At 50.8% G+C, this 20,842-nt stretch overlaps 1 protein-coding gene across 10 annotated transcripts in view; it reads left to right on the forward strand.

The window, feature by feature from the left end:
- Nucleotides 1–20,842, forward strand: part of KDM2B (lysine demethylase 2B) — a 159,157-nt gene that overhangs the window by 121,048 nt on the left and 17,267 nt on the right. For 6 of the 10 annotated variants that reach the window (XR_002095619.1, XM_019507295.1, XM_019507294.1 and 3 more), the window contains 5 exons: nt 8,087–8,311; nt 11,628–11,771; nt 17,374–17,460; nt 18,103–18,372; nt 19,501–19,539. Coding sequence is in view for 9 of the 10 variants with exons in the window: in XM_019507295.1 (XP_019362840.1) it covers nt 8,087–8,311; nt 11,628–11,771; nt 17,374–17,460; nt 18,103–18,372; nt 19,501–19,539 (765 nt within the window). In the remaining variant the exon portion in view is untranslated. The remainder of the gene's footprint in view (nt 1–8,086; nt 8,312–11,627; nt 11,772–17,373; nt 17,461–18,102; nt 18,373–19,500; nt 19,540–20,842) is intronic. The other 4 variants (XM_019507293.1, XM_019507296.1, XM_019507299.1 and 1 more) reach the window with 3 other exon arrangements.

Consider the following 20,842-nt stretch of genomic DNA (forward strand, 5'->3'; position numbering starts at 1 on the left):
GTTGAGATCCTTTCTGGATTTCTGGTCTATACCTGCAAGTTTTGCTGGCATGACTAATATGGCTAAAGAGTATGACTTTCTCCTCTTTTTCATTCAGGCAGTTGTACCTAGTGTGAACACGGTGATGCTAGTTGGTACAAATCCTTTCTATACTGCAAAGCTACTTTGCTTCCCATTCAGGACCTGCTAGACCAGTGTCATACGCCTTCATATGATGTACCCACCTTCATCCCAAAACAGTGGTGCCACTTGAAATGTAATGCTGTAATGAAAGCATCACAACTTTTCTGCATGCATTTGTCTCTGCTGTTTGTTTCTCTACCCTTACCCAGTGTTTCCTCCCAGTGATAAACTTAATTTCAGCCTCCCTTTCCCTCTTCCCCCATACCAAAGCAGAAGGGGAGGGGAGAGAGCAGGGCGTGGGTGGGGGGCAGGGAGAGACCTTGACTGTCAGGTTTTCAAACACCGGTGTAGAAGTGGCGTAGCTGTTTGCGGTCAGCAGCCGGGCAGGGCTCAGAAACGTGTGCCCACATGCGACTCAGCCCTGCCTCGCTCTCAGGAATCTTGGCTTTCATTTAAAAAAAAGTGTGTGTTGGGTGGGGGCGGGTAGGGGAATCAAGTCCGCACTATGGCCTGTGCTAGCGTAGCCTGTCGGCTAGCAAGAAGAGGTGGTTCCTGGCTAATACGGGTGGGCCAGCAGAAGATCCTAATGTAAATGCAGTTAAACTGATCAAGGCTTGCTTCACGAGGGGGCTTGTTCTGCTGCACCAGTACAAGCCACGGGTTGGTTAGCATACCCCTGTCCACACTGAACACTTTGCTGGGATAGCATACTGGTGTTCCTCCCCCTTTAAAATGCTTCTGGTGCGGACACTGCCTGTACTGACTGAATTCTGCTTTTGCAGATAGCTTTTTCACCCCGTCCCCTGAGCAAAATGAGCGTGCACAGCTGTCAGATCGTCAGACCCCAGAGCGATGGCAGTCTTGGCCAGGAGCCTGTAGTGAAGACCTGGTCCCTGTGTAGCCAACGTACAGATGAGCCTGGAAGGACTGTGATAGGGATGAGCTGCCCCACTTACCCGGGAGGCGTAGACTCATAGGTTCGGTGATGGTGATCAAGATGTCATCGTTGTCAACGCTTTCATTCCTTGTGGAAGAGGGGAGAGAGGATTGCAGATCTGCATTTTGAGAGCTACCAGATTTAAAACATCGGCATAGTCTTTTTCCCAGTGCCTCTTGTTGCTGGTTCAAGCATTGTTGGTTGAAGCACTTGTATTTGGGTGGGAATACCACTTGCTTTTTATTTCTCTGATGTGACCTCCGCCTGGTCGGGGAGTCTAGCAGCATACCTACACTTGTGTGTTGGTTGTCGGGCACCCTCTAAAGAGGACTGCACAGCAGCTATGGGGGTATGTGTAGTGCATATTAACCTACCTCTGTTAGCCAGTGGAATAAGCTAGCAAGGAAGTTTCTTGATCTCTCTTAATGGGGCTGGAAGAAACCTCAAGTAGTTGTCTAGTCTAACCCCCTGCCTAAGGCAGGATCATCCCTGTTTAAACCATTCCAGTCGAGTGTTTGTCTAACGCTCACTTCTTGATGGCTTTCTGAAAGACAGGCTTTAGCCAAACACAAGTTATTGGGCTCGGTAGTGTACCTGAGTGAAATTTAAGAATGTGTGATGTACCGGATGCCAGACGAGATGATATAACGGGCCCTTTTGTCCTTAAACTCTCGGAGTCTGTGGAACCGTACAGTGCTTTGGGATTCTTCATCAGGTTGAAAGGTGTTGTAGAAATATATAACTTAATTAAGTCAATATGGTGATGGTTTGGACTCTTCAGCTGACATAGCTTTTAAGTATGTTGTCAAATATATTGACAGGCTCGGTTTCTGCTGCCTTAAACTGGTTCCTTCCTCATTATTGTTGACTTACTGAGAATTGCTGCAGCCTCATCAGCCTGTCGTCTTTTTTCCTTTCCCACCCCATTGGGTTTTTGTTTGGAATAGGGTTGCTCTCATTATTGGAGGGACAAGGCTTTAATGCTCCAGAATTGTTGATTTTGCTGTATTTGTCTAACACGCAACCTTGAGTGTATGTAACTGAGCTACAGCCAGACAGGCTGTTTAATGACAGCCACTAATTTTGGTTCAGGCTAGCATTTTCATTGCTAGGTATGGGATACTTCTTAGAAATAGAAATATCTGTTTCCGTCCAACGGCTCCTTGGCAGTCTGTGAAGTGAGTTTGGGGGATCACAGTCTAGCTTCTAGTACACTGGTGTATAGGTCACTGACCCTGCCACCGCACCTGATGATGACTGGTAACCAAGCTGGCTTTCTTAGGAGAGAGACCAGGAACTGAACTGGACCCTCGAGACTGAATTCCTTCCTCCTCCCTCTGGGCTTTCCTGGAGGCCGAGGAGAGGGAGATCCCTGTTAATGGAAGAGTTTGTGCTGTCACTGCTTGCTGTGTGAGAGAACAGGATGCCGAGTGCCCGGGACTTTCACCAGCAGTCGGCTAATTTTGGTGGAATCTGAGGTTCATCCCTGCTGCTGCTGCTGCTGTTATTAACAGATATTCTTAATAACCAGGGAGGAATCCATTTAATCTGAGGCCTGCCATGCTGTGCTTTGCAGCCAAGGGGCTTGTCTTGCATTGTGCAGTCGCTCTTGGTACAAGAGATTCCAGCTGATGGCAGCTACATGCTGTGCTTGGCGTTATGTGGCCTTCCCTTGGTTAATGTGGGTGCTTATTTGCCTTCTGAAGCAGTGACAGCCACAGCGTGTAGGTAGCACTGCTCTGCTTGTGGTTGTCTAACAATTCTCTATGGAGGGGTAACTCACCCTGGTCGCACCACTGTGCCCTGACATCCCTGCTCAACTCGAGTGCCTGGCTGCCCATCTGCACGATGCGGGGAACTGGTAGGTGGGCTGTGAGGATTATTTGGGGCTGGTCATGCACCCTTGGAAGTGGAGAGTGCCAGCTATAGGTCAGGGGTCTCTGCTGAGACGTGCTGGGAATGCACGAGTCTCTTCAGACTTCTGCATATACTGAAGTGCATTTGGGTCTCCTGCTGCTGCCTACTTGAGTTGCTCCACAGTTTGGAGCACTCCCAAATCTTTGCTCAGCAGAGGGTTAATCCTGGAGTGACAGCAGGGTGTTGCAGCTCCAGGCCTGAGGTGCTTCGGCAGGGATGTGTGAAGGAAGGGTCTGTGTTGGTGGTTGGAGTGGCAGGGGCAGAGGCTGCTTCCTCAAGACCAGTCATCTGTGTTGGGGACATCCCCATCATTCCTCTTAGGTGAAGCCAGGACCTTCCTTTCCCTAGGCCAGAACAGCCTCTTCTTGGCCTCCATGCTCCGCAGCAGAGGCGTGTGTATGTGTGATGTCCTGTGCTGACGGAGAGGTTTAGCAGCAACATCCACTTACGATGCCTGAGTCAGACCATACCTCTTAGAGCCGCTGTTTCAGGTCCTTCGCAGAACTGGGCTGGCCTCCTGCTACTTGCTGCTTGGCGTAACCTCAGGCTGTGGTTTCCTGGTCACATTTATGGGGTTGATAGCCTTGTGCTGTAAATGTCAAAGATGACATTCCAGTAGCACACGGGGACTCCAGGAGCAGGGCAGTCCCCACACTTTACTCACACCCCAGTTTCAAGCCTGCCCAGAGCGGTTGTCATCTCCTTGGCCTCCTCATTGCCTTAGGAAAGTGGGGCAGCGCCATCAGTGATGCACAGGGGGTGCATGCACACCCCCTGAGATCGGCTTGCACCCCCTGGAAGCACCGGCTGTCCGTGTGTGTGTGTGCGCGTCCCAGGTTGGTGATCGGCCGCTGGGGGGACCCACCCCCCTTCATCAGCGTTCGGGTGTCTCCCCAGACTCGGGAGGCAGCAGTTGCCCATGGGCAGTGCCACATTCAGCCCTGCCATCTTAATGCAGTAGCAGTTCAGAGGCAGCCTGGAGAGGAGGCCAACTTCTCCAGTTACATAACCCTAATCACACAGATTGTAAAATGTGTGTAGCTACATTAGAGACAGGCTTAATGAGTTTCAACTGCTGGGTTTCTGCAAGATGCAGTTCAGTTAAATGACTCTCTAGAAAACCTTAGAGTGAGCTGAATTCTGTTTCTTCACCCTGGTTTGTTAGAGAGCTGCTAATCAGCTGGGTTTTTGATCAGACACTGCAGGGAAAACGTTGGATTTCCTTGGAAGCAGGTAAAAGTTTGGGCCTAGCAAGTGTGAAAGGCCTTCTCTGTTTTTTTTTTCCCCCTCTCTGGCTACCAGAAAATTGAAAGGCAGGGATTTTTCAGGCAGTGCTGCACTCTGCCTTGTGGAATGGCCTTTCTGTGCTGTTCCAAACATGCACAAGCAGGCAGAGATGGTGAAGGTTTCCAGCTTACCCGACAACTAAGCATACAGCATACCTAGGACAACGGCAGCCAGGGTAATGAATCTGCTAGCTAGCCCTGCCTGGGAGTGAGATCCCAAGATTGGTAGCACGACTCCTGGGCTTGTTCCCAAGCTGCAGGGAGACTTCAGCAGATTTTAAGAATCAGGTCTTTAGTGACTGAACACGTCCATCTCCCGTTGACTTGCGTAGGGATTGTGGGTGGTCAGCGCTTCTGAAAATCAGGCTGCCAGGCTGTGCGCCTCAGGCTCCTTATCTGATATGGACTGTTTGTCTTCTGGGGATGAGAGGGCAATGCTAAACTCCGGATTTGTGAAGGGCTGAGATCTTTATGGCCCAAATGTGCTCTGGGCACTCAGGACAAGTCAGACTGAAGCCCATCGGGGCTGTCCTTGTGTACTCAGGAGAAGGAGCAAGCTCCCTCTGTTTAAGTTCAGCTTGGTGGGTTTGGTTCTTGCTTTTCTCAGGAGTGGCATGAAAAAATTCACAGTACTAGCAAGGAGAGCATCCCACATTCGCATGTGGATTGGGAGTGGTGGTCTGCTCTGCGGCAAGTCCAGAGACCTTTGAGCCTTAAGACAAGGACACTGGTGCTTTGATGTTAATCCCAGCAGATTTCTTTGAGTGGAAACTTGCAGGGTCTCGAGGGATAGGCTGGGCCATGGCAAGAATGCATACCTCCAGGCTGAGAGAGAGATTGTCACTCCTCCAGGATCCTTCTCCTTCCCTTGGAACAGCCCTGTGCGTTGGTGCCCCCCACCCTGGCAAAGAGGCCTGGGCGCTATCCTCTTGGGGGTGGGAGAGAAGATGAGGAGGATTTCCTGAAGTGCTGGCTGGCACCGCTGTGCATTGGTCTCTGTTGGATGGAGTCCACGAGCTGGAAAGATCTGTTCAGTTTAACGTACAGCTCTCTCCTTACACAGCCCCGAGACTGAACCAGAGCTGACTTTTGGGACTGCAGAACGGGGGAGGAGAGGAGCAGGGACCTGGGGGCCTGAATGGGGTTGTTCCAGCTGGGTCAGGAAAGATGGGAGCGTGAGGGGATGGGGGAAACCCCAGTGTCCTGCGGTCAGCCCGGGGCTGAACATGCTGCCTCTCGCCGATCTGGTGAGGCAGGGTCTGAGCTGGGAATGCTTGTGGTATCTCTTGACTAACATCAGCCTGGAATTTGCCTGGCTTTGTGCCACACGCTAAATAAAACACATGCAAAAACTCCCAAATGGTGCTGGGGGCTCCTTCTCCCCTTTGGTTTCCAGCCCCTTTCTGGGCTAGGAGCCCACAGGCTAGGTTTCCTGCCAGTGAGCTTTTCAAATGACCAAGTAAGAGCCCCTTGAAATAGGATACACCCGGGAATTTATCCAAGGCCTCATCAACTAGGGTGTCACTCCTGCAGAATATGGGCTGACTTTTGGTGACTTGGTTGGTTCCTGCGAGTAGAGCAATTCAAGCACTGGGTGGGCTGGTGGTAATGCGCAGCGAAGGATGAGAAGTGCCCCGGAGATGAGAAATGTCACTTGGACGGAGCAGGGCTCTTGCATCTCTCCTGTTAGCTCTGCCGAGCCGTGGGGGCTTATACGGGGGTGCGGGTGGCGTGACGATCTTACAGTCTCTGTCCCTTCTCCCTCCTGCTCTCTCTCAGCCATGGTTCATGACCACGGTGAAGTCCACTCTTCTAGTTGTCCCTCAGCCAGCCGCGTGCTTGCATTAGCGTGGCCCAGAGGTAACATCACGGGCCTCTCCCTTGTGTAGCCACAGCTTTATTTCTAGTCTTTGAACCGAGCAGAGTGTGTTTCATCCATACAAGTGCAGGCAGAATTGAATGCCTTGCCAGCTAGAGGGAAGACCCCTGGGATGGCAACGTAGCTGCTTCTGCCTACTGTTAACAGAGAGGAGTCACGTTGGCAATGATGTGTGTCCTGTTGCATGGTTTATTCGCCATCAGGGACTTGCCTTCCTGAGGGGTGGTCTGCTCTAGTTTCTTGCTCAGAAGAACTGAAGAGAAGGCTGGAGGAGCTCTGCGCGGGGCAGGATCGTGTCAGGGGCATGAATCATTCCTAATCTGGATGGTGGCAGGGCGTCATTTCCAGGGTTGACTCTACTTTGGGAGCTTTAAAAACGATTCAGCAAAGCAAACAGCCAGCCTGCAGAACGCCTGCCGTCGGCTCTTAACAACGCCTACTCCCGGTACTCCTGGTTCTCCCTGCCTCCATTCAGATCTCGCACACCATATAATCTGATAGCAGAATAGCACTCAGTGTGTTTTTTCAGGCACGTAACAACCTTCTAAAGTTCACTTAATACAGGGGTGTGTGTCAAGTGGAGTTGTCCTTTCTCAGTGGTGATGTACCTGTGAATGAGAAGCATGATTCAGTCCATTCCTAACTCCCCCCCTTCCCCGCTCCCTGCAGAGACGCCCCTAGGGAGCAGGGGTTGCTTGCATGCTAAAATAGAAAATGTCTGGTAAAGTAGGCAGGTAATGGCAGAAACTGGAGACTGCACGCAGAGGGACCTTTGCCACCTGTATCTTAGCCTAGTCGTGTGTGGCTTTTCTTCTGAGGTGTCTGTGAAGAGAGAATGGGGGAAAGTTGCAGAACCAAGTTCAGAATAGGCCCACAGCTATTTAAGGAGCTCCAGCGGAAAGGGTTTAGGAGGCTTATTTCTTTAAAAAATACCCGGCGTCCCGTGACGCTCGCTACCCAGCATTATGACTGGGCTGGGTGGGAACAGAAAGTGAAACTGGTGGATTCGTTCTCGTTCCACGTGCTGAGAGCAGCAGAACAGGGATAAATGGCACTGGCACTAAATTAAATGGGTTTGGCAAAGATTTTTGCTTTAAATTTAGAACCTGTCGGTTATGGAGTAAGAGACAGTGGGGAGGGGCTGGAAATGGGGTCAGATTCTACTCGGTTACCCCTCCCGACTCTTGCAGGCAGTGGTGTAGCACGTTTAAACTGGGAGGAGAGTTTGGTCCTTAGCACTTTTTCCTTTAATGTGAAGCCTGTGACTGGCTTCCTTGTTGCAGCTGTGGATGGGCAGACCCGCTTTGGTTCGGAGTCCAGTTAGTTAAAATCCTTCTGTGCTTCTCTAGCTTCAGCCTCCAAAGGCCGTGGAAACCTAGGAGAAGGTGGTGGCAGTGGTTCTCTTTCTGAATTGCAATGCTTTCTCTGGCTCTGCACGTGGTACCAGTGTGATGGGGGTGGGTCAGGAGGGTTTAGTGGTGTCCAAGTCTTGCGTCCTCCTTTCCTGACTAGAGATGAGTCCAAGTGAGTTTTGCTTTCCCTGTTGGATCCTGGCGGTTCTGACCAAGGGACCCAGGTCTGAGCATGGGCCCAGGAGCGTATACACTCATGCTAGGCCTAACTCTTGGGTTCCTTGTGGCCGTGAACAGATTGCGTGGGGCCCCAGTCCTGGTATGAGTTGTGCATCCGTAGACCCACGTTGCGGGACTCTGCCTGGGCCAGGCTCAGAAGGTCTCACGAGTACTGGGGCTGACAGTAAGAGCTGCAGTGTGTCCATGTGGTGTGTTCTCTGGATAAACTTGGAAAGCACTTGTTATCTCTGTATCTAGACAGCTGACGCTAGCATAATACACACAGTTCCCTTTGCCCCTCATTAAAAAAAGATTTCCTGCGCTTTGGGAAGCAAGCGTAATGAGACTCACCCCGTGTGTCTGGCTCTTCCAGAACAGAGCAGTCGGACGGCCCAAAGGGAAGCTGGGCACTGCCTCTGCAGTGAAGCTCGCGGCGAATCGGACGACGGCAGGAGCGCGCCGGAGGAGGACGCGATGCCGCAAGTGCGAGGCGTGTCTGCGGACAGAGTGCGGCGAGTGTCACTTCTGCAAAGACATGAAGAAGTTCGGGGGGCCTGGCAGGATGAAGCAGTCCTGCATCATGAGGCAGTGCATTGCAGTAAGTGCATCGCGGGAACTGGCGAGACATTTCACCAGGGTGTGCTTGGGTGAACTCCATTTTCAGACCTCCTCTCCCCCCCTCGCCCTCTTCCAGCCAAAACCCCACAAAACTGAAGTGGGATTTCTGGTTAATTCTGTTGCTTTGGGTTTTCAGGAGTTCTGGGGGTAGGGGTCAGGACTAGGACTGTGCCATGGAATCTGAAGCTCTTCGGATTTCAAGTTGGAGAAGGCTCCAGGCCTGGTCCAAGGCTAGAAGGGGGTGGCCGGGTTTGGATCTTGCCAGAATTTCTTTCCTAGCTCAGCTAAATGCAGCAGAAGTCTTGGGCTAGCATCTCCCAAGGCTTTGGCACTGGTGAGCCCAGCCCTTAGGCTAGACCAGGCATGGCCTGGAATTGACTGCCTTTCTCGCGGTGCAGTGCCTGTGGGCTTGCACCCGGGATCTGCTCTCTGAAGGGAGGAAATGCAAGTTGCAGCCTTCACCCCAGGGGTTAGTTGGTCAGTCAGGCTCCTGCGTGGCAGTTTCCCCTGACGGATTTGAAGCTCTCTGGACCAGCCAACTCCAGCTGTTGCTCATTGGTTGCACATGTGAAGAGAAGGCAGTTTGTCTGGAGGTGCTGATAATACTTATCACGTGTGTAGTGACTTCCATCTGGCCTTGTTTAGCTTTGCAGCACGTGCAAGTTTCTAGTTCTTGGTGATGGAGAAATTGAAACCGAGAGCGAGGAGGCATTTGGCCAGGGTCACGTGATGGAGCGGAAGATCCAGCCTGGAACCCAGGACGACATAGCTGGGTTTTCAGGATTGCTCAGCATTGAGCAGCTTCCACTGTTTCCATAGGAGCCGCTGGGCATTGACCCCCCGCAGTTGTGACCCTCTGACTCCCAGCCCTGGCCTAGACTTCGCATCCCCCTTGCAACAGGAGACTTGGCTTCTGCTCTCCTGGGTCTGTGCCTGGTGCTCTGACTTGCTTGGTGACCTTGGCTAAGCTGCTCAGTGCCTCAGGCTCATCCTCTGCAAACTGGAGAGAACACCTGCCTGCTTCTGAAGCACTTCTGCAGCTCTAGAGGACTTTTCCACTGAGTCCCCTCTTTACAGGGCTGCAGCACAAATTGAGCAGGAGAAATTGTTCAGAGAATCCTCCTACCCCCTGAATACAAAGCAGAACCACTCTTTGCCCCCACCTCTTTTCCTTCTTTTACTAACCGATGCTTACCTGTCTGCTCAGCTCCTGTCTGATCACAGCTGCCTCATGGGACTGGATTCCATTTGGGTCCCTGTCCAAATCTCCTATTCTCTGGGGGTAAGAAGGTCTTCCTAGATAAGTTTCTGGACCTGTATTTCAGCAAGCTCTGGTCTAAGCCCTTAGCTGGCAGCTAAGAGGTCCCAGTTTGCTCTGGGAGCATTCCTACTCTTGTAAATACCAGTGTGAATCTTACTGTAAACTCTCCCAGAACAGGGAAGGCCCAGAGAGTCGCCAAGTTACAATTCTGGGAACTTGGTCCATGTGTTCTTCAGCTGTTGTAGGAGCAGTGCGCAGTGGGTCCCTCTCCCTCTGCTTCCAGCGTGTATCCTCCAGGAAAGGCTGTCTGGAAGCAGTGATTCAGAGCTTGAGAATGCTTTCTTTGGTTAATAATATCAGGTGTAGGAAGTAGAGCCTGCGCTGTACTTGGTAAAAAGGGGGTGTCGTCGTTGTGAACTGATGGAAGCTTGCTGCCTTAAGCCTGGAAAGGTGTAGGGAGCCTGTGAGATGTCGTGTGCCACATGGAAGGAGTCCTGAAATGGACCTGAGGACACTGGGCTGGGAGAGCCAGTTTTTCTGGTGCAGCTGCAATACCAGCCCTCTTTGGTGGTGCAGAGTAACTCGGTGCCACCTGGAGATCCTTGCACCAAGCAAGTACAATTGCAGTAATGCCAGCTACGCCTGTAGGCTGTTGCAAACATAGTTGTGTTTGGATGATCAAGCGTGTCAACGGTATGGCAGGCATTTGCAGTGCAGGACATGGCTAGGTAGAAAGAACTCAACTACCATTTCTTCATCTGTTGAATGGGAATAATCTTGTCCCTTACAACTCTCTGTGTGCGCATGCATGAAAGGAAAAAATAATGTTTGTAAAGTGGTGTGTAAATGCTAAGTATTTATTGGCAGAAGACTGGATAGAAGCATTGCCAAAGTGCATACAGTGAGTGCCTGTATATACGGCAGGATTGGCATTAAAGATATGACTGCTAATACTTCCCTGTGCCTGAGATTTTCCCTTCAGTTGCCAGTTGCTCTGCCCACAGATTTCAATCAACGCACAATTATCCAATGATGGTTTGTTAGGATTTTTATTTACTTCTAAAATGTGAGGCCCTTGCCGTGAAAACCAGTGCTCTGCTCTTGAGTGTTTAATAGATAAGGAGTGATTTATAATCTAGTTGATTGCATTTCAAATTGCAGCCAGCTTCTTGCGAGGGCCTTTGTTTCTCTCCTTGTCACGAGACTTGCACCATATTGCAGCAAACCAAATATTCGTGTGTCTCATCAGTGCAAAAGCAGTTTCTTAATTAGACAAATGTTCAATGATTTGACACCACAAGTGATAGAAATACATGTGAGCTGGATGGAGAATAGCAGCAGCTGAACCAGTGTCTGACCTGGAAGCCAGAACTGCACTTGCTAGAAATTTACCCCATTTTCCTCCTTACGCTGTTGGCTTTTCAGGACAGGAATGGTCTTCCCCTGCATTTACAGTGCCCAGCACAGGGGGACTCTGGTCCTGACTGTGGCCTCTAAGTGGTCATGGTCGGAGTTGGGAGATTTTGATTCTGCCACAGATTTGCTTTGTAACCTCAGTTGTGTCCCACAACCTTCTGCTTGCCCTGTCTGTAATGTAACTTCACTGCCTTCTTGCAGAGGAAGGCAGCAAAGCTGAATAGGGCAGTTGTGATGTCCTGGCTCTGCCTCTTTCTTTCATGTCACACCTTTGGAATAGATAAAAGACAAGTTGTTGGATGTATCTGGTACAAGCTTTGGAGACTGGCATCCATGTGGCTGGCCAGAGTCATCCCTGGGAATCTCCATTGACTGTTGTGGTATTACAGGGAGGCCCAACTTACTCCTACTGTACCTGTCTGCAACTGTTTGGATCAGGAAACAGATGCTCGGTGTGTCTTACTCTCTTTTAACGTGGTAGTTGAAGCTGGGGATTCTCCACTGTTTCTGGGATTGAGAGCCACTACTAGAGATGGCTTTGTAATAAGGTGAATGTTGATCCTCTGCTCCCACATTTGCTGTGCTCTGATCTCCCTCTTTCTCTGGTTTGTGCTAACAGCCGGTGCTGCCTCATACTGCTGTGTGTCTGGTGTGCGGAGAAGCTGGGAAGGAGGACACGGTGGAAGAGGAGGAGAGCAAGTTTAATCTCATGCTAATGGAGTGTTCTATTTGTAATGAAATCATACACCCAGGATGCCTTAAGGTGAGTTGAGGGACTTGATAGTGCTGGTAGCAAAAATCAGAGATGGCCATTGCCTTCATTTACAGACAGTGCACTGAAACTGTGTCACGGCCTCAGGGTGGACCCCAGAGGGGATGCAGCAGCATGATGGTGCCCCTCCCCTCCCTATCCCTCCCTTCCTGTCTTTGGGACAGCACTGTAGGAGCTGGGGACATTTTAAAACCCTGAAGCAGGTAAGAATCCCCAGCCACCCCATGCTTAGTGGCACATCCCCTCCCCTCTTCTACCTGCTGTTACTGCTGCTTTCTCCCTGTCTCTGGCTGACTGGAAGTGGGGGGACTTCCAGAACTGCTCCTGCACCACTCCAGCTGAGTTGTGCTGAGAGCCTGGCTTGCCTAGGCACAGCAGCAGCAGGTGGGTTCCTCCTCTGGGCCTGGTCCCCCTGGGTGTTCTCTGCCGGTGGGGAGCAAGTGGAGGGAGGAGGAGCCAGCCCACCTGCCATCTGGGTGGAGCAGGGGCAGGAGCAGCTATGGATCCCCCCCACCCCGAAATCAGCTGGGGACAGCAACAGTGGTGGGCATGAGGGAGTGTCAAGAGCTGGGTGGGGGTGGGATTCTTACCTGATTTCGGGACTTAAAAATGTCCTTGGCTGCTGTTTTTATGGTGTGGTCCGATTGTCATTGTCCCCTGCCCCCCTCCCCAAGACGGGGAGCTGGGAGTGGGCGTGCAGCTGCCCCTGCCGCACTGATTGTTGCTCCCCATCCTCTCCTTTAAGAGAATCCAGGGTTCGCCCATGAGTGGCCCAAACGCCTTCTCATTGGAGACTGCAGTGAATGCAGAGCTGGAGCCAGGTGCAGGCTGGTAGCCCAACATTTGAAGCATGACTTTTGGACACCTCCATGCCATCTCAGGTGCCAGCACTCACCTGACTCCATCTCTTCCTCTCCCAGCTACTAAAAGGGAATGGGTCTCTTCCCCCAAAAGGTGTAGGAAAGAAACTGAATGTCTTTGTTTGTGCAAATGGCAATATTATGGTTTGGTTGGGCACTGGTAGATCCCACATACCCTTCTCTTCTGCCCCGACCTCATCAGAGATGATTTTTGGCCCCTCGTATGAGGGGGTGAGTTTTCTGTCTCATTTTGAGGGGAGATATGGGCATAGTTGTGTTTTGGCCGACAGCTGAGCGTTGGGTGTCTGACCTGCACCACAGTTGTGAGGAGTTAGCAGCTGGATATATCACTCGAGTGAGTCTGAGATGTTGTGGCCCTTGGCCCATACGAGATGAGAGTCTGACCTTAGCCCATAAGAGGCTGAGCTTGCACCAAGTGGGGGGTGTTACGGGGCGTGTGAGGTGGCTCCTGCAGGACAGTAATGTTTGTGACCTGGAGTGGGCTGCCCAGGCACTTGTGCGGAGTTCAGGTCCCTGCAGAGGTGTTGGCTGAGTGTCTCTGCTCAACTCTGTGGATCAAGCATTTTCCTTTGGGGTGCAGATGAGTTGAGAACACAGCCCCTCTCCCACCTGCCTGTAGTTAGGGGCTTCCTAACTCCTGGGAAGGACCCAAACCTGTGTTCAGCCAGGCACAGACCTCGCTTGGCAGAGACTGGCTCTATCTCTAGGGCACAAAGCGAGCAGGCGTCAGTCTTCAGCAGTGCTCAGCGCTAGGCAGTGCTGCCTAGACTTGAGGAAGTAGGCAGCTGTCCCCATTAGTGCAAACAGGGCAGTCAAGCTTGGGCTTGTCTGATCACCTGGAGCCACAGCTTGTGGGAAGCTCCTTGGCTGTTGTGCTGGAAGGACTGAGGAATTTGGATTGCTTGGTCTTTCTTTCCTGCATCCTTGTGCCAACTTATGGTTGAAGTGGTCTTTCCACTGCCTTGGCAATATGTCCCCCAGGACCTGCTACTCCCAGGGGGCAACACTTAGTGGTGTTGGGACCTGCTGTGCAGCGGAGACTATGCTCTCTGTGCAGCCTGTCGGCTCTGTAGCATCTCGGGGCGTATGAATGGCACCGTTTTCAGAGGTGCTGTTGTGTAGATGGGCTGGTGGCAGGGAGCGGCAGTTGCTCAGCATTCCTGAAAACAAGGCCTTGAGTGTTTGGTGAAACAGTGACGTCCAGTGCTGCTGGAGCTAGTGGCTAGCAGGAGAGGGAGCTGCATGCTCTGCTCTGGGGCACGTCATTCTTGACTTGCACCACTTCCCTATTTCAGTTCATGCGCCTGCCCATCCTAAACCTGTGCTAGATGCTCCTGCCCTGCAGCCTCATGGAGCAGCACCCTTCGGGACTGGCTGTATTGCACAGAATTGGATAGTGGCAGGTGAGACTCCCTCCATCCCAAACTAAAGGAGGTGGGTCTGGAGGAATGTGTGACTATCCGCAAATGCCATTTCCCACCTGTTGAGTGTCTCGTCCCCCGGATCCATCTGTTGAGGTGACTCCACAGCTCCCCTTGCAGTCTTGTGCTGCAAATGGCTGAACAGGCACCTGGGGTATTTTAGGCTCCATTGCAGGCTGTTCCAGGTTATAAAGGCCATCTGACTTCAAAGTCCCTGTCTGGCTGCACAAGTCTAGCAGTCAGTAACCTCTTCTCCACCACCCTTCCTGCCCCCATCAGAGAATTGCTTTCAAGTTTGATTTCATCGAAGGGTCCATCTCTGCTGCAGTCAAGGTGACTGCAGGGTTGCGCAGATGTGCCCAAGTCAGATTTCAGCATGCTAGCTCGGGTACTAGGAGCAGTGTGCCCCTGACAGCGTGGGGCTCGGTGCAGCCTGACGGCTCAGCCTTGGCTGCCCTCGTGTGGGCTCTGCAGCCTGAGCTGTGTTCCCTGTTGCTGCAGCTAAACAGCTACCGTCCCTTGTCTGGCTAATTGAAAGCTAGTTTGGGTGTCTCAGTACGCTGTCGTGAGAGCAGTGACTGCAGCATAGAGATACCCTGAGGCTTCTCCCACAGAGGGCTGTTTGCATTAACACTCAAGTGGGATTGCACCAAAGATGGAGGTTTAAGTTTCTTGCCCGAAGGACCATGATGTCAGCTGGGGGCTTGTGGCACACTCCTCTTTTCTGTCTGAAAATATGACCTGTGCATCCAAGTTGCTGAGACTAGACCTGTGTGTGGGAAGATCACCAAGTACCCTGAGTGCAGAGGCCTTTTCCCCATAACCAGCCCGTAGGGTTTTTAAAGGAATCTGCCTTTCATCACGTCTCCTTCTCCCTTTCCTAAAGAGAGCTTAGCCCAGGCTGATTAATTCAGCTAATGATCTAGTACGCTCCAAATCACACTGCTAATGTTGGTGACTTACTGCATTAGCTTATGCTACATTTCTAAGGAACCCAGATTAGTTTTTACTCATCAGAGAATGTTCTTTGCTGAGCCCAGATCCTTAAAGGAACAATAGGCTAAAAGACACTTGGATGCCCCATTCCTAGGGATGTTGATATGATGGTGCCCGAATACCTGCGAAGGTAGGGATCTTAGCCCTAGAGATCTGTTTCTGGGCACTTTTTTCCACACCATTCTGAGTGAATTCAGTACTAGCCATTCACCCCCAGCATTTGCGCTAGGTGTGTTGGCAGAGAGGTCTGCTGTGTGCCTCTGAGACTTTGCCCTGTACGAAAGCAGCTCTGCCAATGTACTCTGCTTCCCTGTGTGTAATCATCACTGCTTATTCCAGTCCTGCTGCCGGAGCACTGCCACAGTGCATGTCTGGCCTAGGGATGTCAGAAAAGTGCTCCCTAGTGATCCCCACATCCTCTAGTAGGAAGACTTCATCATTGCATCGTCCCGTGTTTGGACACTTGGAATTACTGTCCTCATATTGCAGGTACATTACTGAAGATGCCCCATACTGTGGCATAGACATCCACCTGCTGTTAGTAGCAAACACTCAGATCTGGCTCCCACCCAGCCAGTAATGTTGGTGACAGATTCAGTGGCAGGTTTTTGTGTGTCTAATTAACTTGCTTACAATTACCCACATCTGTTCAGTGCCTTAAATTTCACACAAAGGGGCCTAACTAAAGTCTCCCCTATTGGTAGAACGTGATGTGTTCAGCGCAGGAAATGACTTGTTCCCGCCTGGCATTGGGGCCTGGAGCTGCTCCGTGTAGATGGAAAGCTCCATAGTACGTTGTGGAAAGGTCACGCTTTACAGTTGTTCCAGTGCGTCTTGGGGCACCCGAGGGTAAGAAGTGTCCTCTTGGCTTTTAAAGAAGAGGAGGTGACTTCTTCCTTCCCACTGGGTTGGAGGCTCCAGCATGTGGCCCGCTAGCACTGGGGGAAGGGAAGGGTTCAGATACAAATGAGCTGTTTCACTGAATTGCAAGAGACGGTGTTCCTGGAAGCTCCCATTAATGGTCCTCAAGTTTGGAGCCTGTGCTGGCCCCATTGTTGCCTGTATTCCAGATTCAGCCCCCTCAGTTGTGCCAAGGCTGTGAGCCCTCTTTGGCTTGCTTCCATCGTGCCCTAGGGGTGCTCTTTTGCTGCTGGCCTTCGTGGCTGCTTTGATCTCCACCTCGGTTGTGCATGTCCCTTCGTGATCCCAAGAAGAGGTGGATCTAACTTGCTATAACAGCTTAATAAAAACTTGTTGTTTGAATCATTGAGATGACCCCACCTGTGAATGCATGATCCTACTGCACTGTCCCTTGGTCTTAATGGGCCCATCCTAGTGCTACTGCCTCTCCCTGCTTGGCACACTTGGTTTTGTTTGAGAAATGGCAAGTTTTTGAAATTGCCCAAGTCTTTGCCAAAAGTAGCCTAGGCAGCAGCGTGTCTAATCGGACCACAAAGCCCTTAACAGAACCCGGTGTGCCTCTGCCCGTCCAGCACCGCAGCGCTAATCAGGGGTAGAACAGGCCTTTCTCGCCTCGCATTTTCCATGATGAAGGAATGGGCAGATTGCGAGTGTGCTTGCGGGAGGAGGTGGGATTTTTATCGAAAGAAATTCTAAGAGACAACAGATGTTTGAACACGTTTGTCTCCTGGAACTGACCTGGTCACTACCACCATCTTGGCCTGCGGGCCGTGTCAGAGGCGTGGAGGTGCTTTCCTTTCCGCATTGGAGGTTTGACCTGTTACGCGCTCTGAAGAGCCATATCGAACACCTGGCTTGTTAAGATGCCTTGCAGTATTCGTGCGACTGGGTAGGAGACCCTTCTAGTACCAAATTCAACCCCTGCCTGTCCCCTGGAGGGAAAAGAGTGAGTGCATCACATGGGGGCAGCAGGTAAAGACTAGGTGATGATGGTCCATTTCTCTCTACCCACAGCATATGCTGGGTGTCAGAGTGGGACTGTCCCCTATATCGGCCAACAAGTTGGACAAGGAGCCACCCATTGCCTATACCATGTTGGCCAGCCTGCTTTGTATCTCTGGCTTCCTCTCAGTGCTCCCTCCAATCTTACAGGGCCAGCATTGTGCCAGGAGGACAGGACAGCCAGCTCCTGTAGTGCATGTGGGAGCCGGGAGCCCCTGGGAGGGGAACTCCTGATCTGGGCAGCAGGACAGCAGTGCAACAAGTCTGTCCCCTGCTGTTGTAATGACTGCCTCCAAGTGCTCAAACCTGTTTTCCCTGAGTTGCCCCCATGCTGCTGTTCACTGCAATCTGGGTTCTGCCTCTCCCACCTAGGTGAAGGAGTCGGACGGCGTGGTTAACGACGAGCTGCCCAACTGCTGGGAGTGCCCCAAGTGCAACCACGCGGGGAAAACTGGGAAAGTGAGTTTCATCCCTGTACACACCAACGTTAGACCAAGATGCCAAACCTGGCGTAACTGTGTCTTCGTACAGCTCCAAGGCAGGGGCACAGCTAGTCTGAGAAACGCCCATCCCAATTGGCAGCATGCGTTTTCAAGTAATATTGGCTTGCTTGAAAATCACCCTGCCTTCACTAGCTTGCATTTTCACACTCCCTTCAGCTGAGATGAAAGAAATAAATGATCCCCTGACCCTCTTGTCTCTACTGGTTTCACATTCTGATATCGCATGCTGACATCATCACCAACTCTTGGGGGGAGAGTGTTTTGGTCCAAACTGAAAACCAGTAACTTTTAATCTCAAGGATGAGCAAGTTCCACTGGATCTTGAAAAAAGGGCCTTAAATGAGATCTAAAGCATCTCTTACAACTAGTGAGACGTTGGGTTCTCTAACAACCAAGAGGGAGGTTAAAGAGGTGTGACCAAAGCAGAAAAAAAATCTGGAGAAGTGGAAAATGTCACCTTGCTGGCCACTTATCCGTTAGAAACCTTGTGGCTGGTTACAGCCCACTATTTCCTGTCACACGTGGTGGATTTGTTGTAAACGGCAACAACAAAAAAAGAGAAGATATAAAGTTTGCTTGTGTTTTTTGTGTCTCTTTGGCGTACAAGCAAAAGCGCGGACCAGGATTCAAATACGCATCCAATCTCCCAGGCTCACTGCTGAAGGAACAGAAGATAAACCGAGACAACAAGGAAGTTATGGACGCTGCAAAGCGGAAAAGTGAATGTGAAGAGACCCCCAGGCGGAAGTCAGAGGAACATGCCAAGAAGTCTCCTGTTGACTCCATCTCGAGGAGAAAGTCGGATGAGGTGCATCTGCGAAGGAAAAGGAAATTTGAGAAACCCCAAGAGCCTGCTATGAGGAAACGGGTAGGAGAGCCCTGTCCCCTTCCCCGGCCCCCTGTGGCCTGTAGGTCAAGGGCTCGTGTCTCATGCTCTTCTGCTTTAGCTGTCCTCTGGGTCTTCCGAATCCCAGCGGTTGTTTGGGTACGAAGGATACTGCATAGTGCTTCCCCTCCCTCTTTGAAAATGACTTGTCTGGTGGAGCAGGAAAATTTTCCACCTGGACTTTGTCCGTGACGAGAAGCAGTGAAGGCCAGGCAAAGTTCCAAGGTTTTAGGAAAAATGAGGGAAGCAATTCTGAAGGAAGTAAGAGGATCCTACAATAGGGGGGGGTGGCAGTTTAATTAACCTTATTCCAGTGTAGCCACTGGGTGGTGCTCGACTCTTTTAACAAGCTCTAAGAATGCACCCAACACGCTCCACTTTAGAGGCTGATTTTCCTGTCATCTTTGAAATACTGTTTCCTCTGATTACAGAGACATGGGAAAACCTGCTGCTTCCAGCTGCAGCATAGGCAACCACTTGTTAGATTTAACTCACTTGGTTATTTGTGCCAGGCAGCAGCTGAATCTGTCACGTGCATTGGTTTAGTTTGGATTTCTAGGAATTGCAGATCAGCTTGGTCACGGACTTAAATTACTTCTGTCCAGAGTAGATGCCCGTGTGCTGGCTTCTAGTAATGTGCGGGCCGCTCCGGCAGTTCCTTTTGCCAAGCGTGAGACTTGCAATAAGAGGTGGAATAAGGAGGGCCTGAGGCTGCACTAGCAGAGCAGGAGGGGCAGACTTGCGCTGCACCCGCCTGTGAAGATTTGTCTTGTAGCCAGGATTGTTCTCTTCTCTGTGGGCACAGAGAAGATGCTCGTTCTCCTGGTTCCCACAAACATCCACAGTGTGGGACCATTTGTTCCCCAGTGTAACCCCCCATGTATGGTGAGGAGATGGTAATCACTGAATCCCAACAGAGATTTTTTGAAAATCAAACCATTAGTACTTCAGAGATTAGTAAAATAATCTCATCCGTTCACTTCATTGTGTGTTGCTGAACCAGTTCATTAGATCAGCTATTTATGGAGGATAGTAGTAGAACAGGAGTTTTACTGGGTACCTACCAAACAAATAAAATGCTTTTGTTTTGGGTTTTCTTTCCTGGAACAGCTAAAACTTGGAAAAGAAGAGAAACTCTTCAGGAAAAAGGTACTTTGACACTTCTGTAACTCACGTGCCTTCCCTTTTGTGAGCTGAGTGGCCGTTCAATTCCTCTGGCACTCGCATTGCTGGCCATATGGCCTGCTTGCATGACAACCCCTCTCCATGAAGACAGGTTTTCCCCAGGGCAGGGGGGTGGAGAGAGTCAATTCTTATACTTCCTGTTCTGCTGAAATATTGTGCTTGTTAAAGGCCAGAGAGTGAAACGTTGCCCTCCCTACTGCTGTTCTGCTCTTCATAAGTGCTTGAATCTCAGTAATACACCTGGCTATTTGTTTAATGGTGTGGGAGGTAAAGTCCCTCCTGGCACATCTAATGGCCTGCGGCTTGGTGGTGTGCAACTCCTGTGCACTAGTACCTGCAGACCAGCATCACAGGTCTTTGGATGAACCAGTCTCAGTTCCTGGATAAAAGAATGCCACAACTGACTGTTGGCTGAAGAAAATTTCTGTAATTTGTTTTAAAGTTGCCTGCCACTAACTCCCCATGATTTCCCATAATAACAGGAGAATTTAAAAAGGAGAGAGTATTCAGATCTAATCTGAAATACATTAGCGGGGTTCCCTCTGGCTTTAGTTAATGCTAAAAAAAAAAATCCGTGAGGTCTCTGCAGTTTACAGCATAGGAGCATACCCCTCTGTTTGATCCAGGGAACTTATTGCAGCAACATAGAAACTTTTGGCATAATGATTTTTTTAGTGACACCTTCTTGCTCCTTTCCGATTTAGCTAGTACTGCTCCATTGTAGCTTTATTGCCCACTTCGCTCTCTCTTGGTGTGATCCAATTAGACCTGGAGCTTCCCTTTCTTTGGCATTGCACATCTTTTGCAGCTCCATCCAGCGTGCATCAGTGTGAAATTGGATTGCAGCAGACGAGTGACATGTGAGGTCACACTTATGAAAATGACCAGAACAGACCAGAGAGGGGCAATCAACTCCCCTGCAGCCCTGCTTTGGGAGCAGGGTGTTGGCAAAGTTCAGGGTGGATCAGAGTAGCAGTGTGTCAGGCTGTTAGCTGGATCACCCGCTTCATAGGCACGTAGTGTGTGGGAGAGAGGCTTGGTGAGGGCAGGCCCAAGCTCTGAGCATGTGGTGCGGCCCAGGTTTGGCTAGTACCACCAGTCCTGGGTGCTCCCCTTTATAAAATGGGCAGCTTACGTCTGAGCCAGTTTGGAAACAGCCTGGGAAGGGAGCACATGCTAACACTGTGCTATTACCTGGTGCACATATTGTGACTGCTTGCCTATGGCTCCTGCTGGACTCCTGACATGAGTCCTTTAAAAATTAGTG

Source organism: Gavialis gangeticus, unplaced genomic scaffold, assembly GCF_001723915.1.
Source record: "Gavialis gangeticus isolate Ggan-Ray unplaced genomic scaffold, GavGan_comp1, whole genome shotgun sequence".
Classification (NCBI taxonomy): Eukaryota; Metazoa; Chordata; order Crocodylia; family Gavialidae; genus Gavialis; species Gavialis gangeticus.